The sequence below is a fragment of the Lolium rigidum genome, chromosome 7, assembly GCF_022539505.1.
Source record: "Lolium rigidum isolate FL_2022 chromosome 7, APGP_CSIRO_Lrig_0.1, whole genome shotgun sequence".
Classification (NCBI taxonomy): Eukaryota; Viridiplantae; Streptophyta; class Magnoliopsida; order Poales; family Poaceae; genus Lolium; species Lolium rigidum.
This window is the reverse complement of record NC_061514.1, coordinates 165068881-165073383: the sequence shown is the minus strand read 5'-3', so window position 1 is coordinate 165073383 and position 4503 is coordinate 165068881. Positions and strand designations below refer to the sequence as shown.

Here is a 4503-nt window from a genome sequence, read left to right as displayed (position 1 = left end):
GAATAATATGTGTGCTTCTATGACAGTTAACAACGGTCAGTATCTTCTGTTCTTCCTAGTACATTTTTCTTTTCCTGGGAAGTTAATCGAAACTAACTGCTCCAGACTTGGATAATGTACCACATCATGTAGGAAATGTGAAGTCGACACCATAAAATGGACCAATAATTTGTTATGCTTTCTCACTTGACTCATCTTCTGTACAATTCCTCTAATTTACACATTGGAAAATTGTTGTGGTGATCAACGAATCCTCTAAAAAGCGGATGCCAATCACATGGGATCAGAGTTGGTGTTTTATCTATCTAAAAGCTCAGAGTATTCAGAAGAGAAACTCTGCTCTGGATCAATCTCCTGAACAAAATCTCGACTCCGCTCTGAAGATCACCAATGTCCAACTCCAGTGCTCGTAAGTGTTCCTCCTCGAATGCGCCTCTTTTCTTCTGGAATGTCTTGGAGACAAAAGACCACTTGGTAGAACTTGGCATCACACCTTGCTTTGTCAGAAGCTGCAAGGATGACTCGAGCATTGAGGTAGCAGCCTTTTTTAGATAAAAGGCACTCAAGTGCCCAACTTTGAATTAACAAAGCCACGAACGGCGAGATTGATACAAGGAGCTGAACCCAGCTTACAGAACGATACCACACACCCACACGAACTACCAAAGAAGCTACAGACGAAAGCGCCACCAACAAGCTCAGCCAACGCGCCTGCGAGGACTCGGAGGAGAGGTGGAGTCTACAGTGTCGGGCCGGAGCTCACTTGAGAGCGAGCCATTTTCACGCGCGCCTCAACAGACCTCCTCCGTCGCAGAAAAACACCGCCGGAAGCCGACCACCCCCGGGGGCCGAGCCAAGATGCTCACAAACCGAACTGCAGCGCCAAGGAAGCTCGACAAGGGGAGGGCACGGAGCAAGCCTTGCCGAAGATCGCCGAAGAGTCATCTCTGACACGACCGTCGGAGAGTCTTGTGATGTGGGCTCCAAGACGGTGTCTTCAAGAAGAGCACGACACCGGAGTGCCGCCACCGCCCGATCCGGGGATCTTGGGTTTTCACCCGGAGAACGAAAGGGGGCAGGGAGAAGCCACAACGACGCCTTCAAGAAGGAGACGACGTCCGTGGACGCCGCCGTCGTGGCCCTGGAAGAGCCAGGGCGAGAGTTTCCTCTCGGCATCACCTCTCCACCACCCAGACATGGCGAGGGCCACCACCGAGGTGACAGCCACCACGCCCCCACAAAACGCAACTCGCTAAGAACCATGACATCCCCATGTCCATGGCCCCAGCCAGCACCAGAACCTCGGGCTCGCCCGCCAACCCACAAGGTTCCCACCTTCCAGGGCCGCCGCCCCGGCTCCCGACCCTGCACACTGCCGCACTGAAGAAAGACGGTAACTTTGCCGTGAGGACACCGGGCGCCGACCAAGGAGCCGGCCGGCCACCGCACCCTTGCACCGCCGGGGGGGAAAGCCTCTTCCAGAATGGCAACCAGCAGCCCCCATGGCCCTGGCGCCCGCAGATCTGGGGCGAGGATGGGCTCGAGAGGTGCCCGGGGCCCCTGCCCCGGCCCGAACTCGATGCGGCCAGATCTGGCACCAACACCATCTCGCCAGGCTCCACCGAACCGGGCCGGACGGGCGCCGCTGCCGCCGGCCGAGCTGCTCGCCGCGTCGGACGCCACACGCGCCGCCACCTTCTTCCTCCGTCCGTCAGGGTAGAGCCCGCGCCGCCCGCCGCCCGCCGCCGGAGCCGCTCCAGGGAGCCGCCGCCGCCACGAGCGCGCCGAGATCGCGTCGTCACCACGCCGAGGCCGAAGCTCCACGCCACCGCGCCCGTCGCCCAGCGCGCCGCCCTCACCAGCCGCCCGGTCCCGCGCCCCGGCCGCCGCGCGAGGAGGTAGAGAGCCCCGCCGCCGCCGCCGCCGCGCGGGCTTTGCCCGGCGACGCCCTCTGGCGGCGGTGAGGGGAGGGGGAGGAGAGGAGGGGGGTCGAGGAGGGGCGCCGCCGGGGGAGCCCTCGCGTCGCTCGCGGGAGCGACCGAGAGGCTACTTGAGGTAGCAGCCTCTCTTGCTTCAGCCAACAACTGGACCACCCCGCAGCTGTCTTCAGTTTGATCAGACTTCTTGCTTATCTTCTTCGATTGTTTTGTTGCCTTCTTCGTCACACGGATGTAGGACTGGATCTTGGCATGAACAGCTGCGTCATCTCCTCTCTTGAGAGCCAATTGCATCTCTTGTGTACTTGTCTTAATGTCAGAAAAGCTATCTTGCATGGCGTTGCAGAGGTCGATCACTACAAGAGAGTGTGCGAGCTCCACCTCCACTGCTTTCCTTTGCTGTTGCTTGGAAAGGCTAACTTGGCTGCTTGGCAAGCACATGATCTCATCAATGTTTCTGTACACATCTCCAATCCTCTTGAAGCCATCTAGGATTGTTTCAATGGCCACAAAAGGTGAAGAGACGGTTGCCTTCAGGATCTGCAGCTGCTCTTCAATGTTGGTTGTCTCATTGTAGCAGGGACTGGCAGGCACGCTCGAGGATCTGAGATGGCAAGCCATGTCGTGAAATGAAGCTGAAGAGCTTTCTTTTTATCTGGAAAATGGAAGAGATGAGGAGCTGTGCTGTGTTGTGATGGTGCTGACCCGGTATGGCTTACCCCTTTATATAACAGAATGAAGATGAAGCCAGTTCACGCCTGACCCTATAGGCAGGAAGAATATTGTCGAGGATGAAGTATTGTGCTGCTGTGCAAATGCCACCTATCTCCTAGACAAGCTGTGGTTTCTATATATGTTTGATCAGCGTGAGAAGCATCTCTAACAGCCTAACTCAAGTTTCTTGTTGAGCTTATGGCCAACCTTTCACGTCTCAGTTATTGGAGGCAAACTCATCCACACAAGCTATAGCTTAATGCCAGATCCAGATCGTGAGACCATTGAGCATGCATCGAAATGATAAGAGAATGAGCAGTTGGAGTTCTCCTTGAGGCTCCAGCGCAATACGCTGGGTTGATCTGTTGAGCATCACTGGCATGTTTAAGCTAGTGCAATTATTATATGATTGTTGCGATCTCAGTATGATGCAATTCTCTATTGATGCACACCTGCACGGGGATCTATAAGCTACGCCTTTCATATTGTCATGCTCCAGGTAATGGCAGATCTAGATCATGAGACCAGTGAGCGTGCAACAAAACAATTAGTGAAGAGAGCTAGTTCCTTATTGCTGGCTGACAGAGCAGTTTGGTGACCTTAGTGTCTTACCTTGAGGAGATTCCAATGCAACATGATGTGTTTATCTCGTGAGCAAGGCTGGCATGTTTCTGCCATTCAGGAATGAGGATATTGTTGCAATATCAGGATGATGCAATTCTCTGTTGGTGCATCACATTTTACTTTTCTAGGGAATGTCATGTGTGCATGCTTCAACACTTCTTCAATGGAGAATTAACCGAGTAGTGTCCGTGCTATGTGAGTTTCTGGTTGATCGGTAACCATTAGTTGTCAAGTACTGCTTATTATGATCTCCCTCACAAAGTATAAGTAAATAAAATGTGAGGTGGCATGCTATTAGTTATGAAGGTCTGAGGTGAGGTGCATGTGGGATGGCTTCTGCTTCTTTCTTTAATATTTTTACCAACATAAATAAATTATTAACATGACATGACCATACCAATTGCTTCAGCATAGTGTTACAAAAGAAAACTTGAACACACCATACCAATTGCTTCCATAACGGATGATAATGGACGTATTCTGATTTCTGAGTAAATTATGCTTCCATAACGGATGATAATGGGCGTATTCTGATTTCTGAGTAAATTATTTTGTTCCAAAGAAAAGGACTGAAATTTACATAGCTCGTGACTGACTATTTAAACACTTTCTCAGGTCTGTATGGAGTAGATCAATAGTTTTGCTTCTCAACGTAGTGTTTTTCTGTACATTATCTCTCTACTTACAAAATTTGATTTCATGATCAGAAAATCGGTTCTTGGGGATCAGAGCTAGTGCATCATCTCAACGGTATTCAGAAGAGAGGCCCAATTACTATATTGATGACAATCTCAATTCTCCAAGGGTTTATCAAGCATGTCATCTTCTCGATGTTGTCGTACACCTCCAAGCGTCTTAAAACCATCAAGCATTGCAACGGAAGACTTGGTACTTTGTTGTTGGTTTTTGTCTAGGAACGGAAGGTAAGCCAAAGTTTTCGTGATGGTGCACTTGCTACCTGGCTATTACTTCTCTCTATATACAACAAAAGAAGATAAAAATAAATAGCTGAACCAACAGACAACACTAATCTACACGATAAGTTTCTGCTTTTTTTATGTATTTGCATGGTGTAGGAGTGGCAGCTAGCTAGCCATGTCTCCAGCAATGCAGGAACTAGGATGGCAAGATCATCTGCGCGAGTGCGGACGCCATGCAGTTTCTTTTAGTGGTGGAAGAGGAATAGTTGACACTTCACCCTCCTTTCCAGAATTCCAGGCTCCAACAA

The 4503-nt window shown here is 50.9% G+C and overlaps 1 protein-coding gene across 1 annotated transcript; it reads right to left on the bottom strand.

Annotated features, from left to right (window-relative positions):
- Positions 1-305: 305 nt before the first annotated feature.
- Positions 306-2558, bottom strand: LOC124672232. The gene is made up of 2 exons (XM_047208497.1): positions 2064-2558; positions 306-542 (listed from the first exon to the last, which is right to left on the bottom strand). Exons 1-2 carry the CDS (start codon positions 2556-2558, stop codon positions 306-308), a joined length of 732 nt encoding a protein of 243 aa, XP_047064453.1.
- Positions 2559-4503: the final 1945 nt, after the last annotated feature.

Excerpts from the sequence above, each read along its gene's own strand:
- LOC124672232 (XM_047208497.1), bottom strand. The coding sequence starts at position 2,558 with ATGGCTTGCCATCTCAGATCCTCGAGCGTGCCTGCCAGTCCCTGCTAC. Across the intron at positions 543-2,063 it reads TGTTGGCTGAAGCAAGAGAG|GCTGCTACCTCAATGCTCGA; the intron begins GCTGCTACCTCA and ends TATCTAAAAAAG.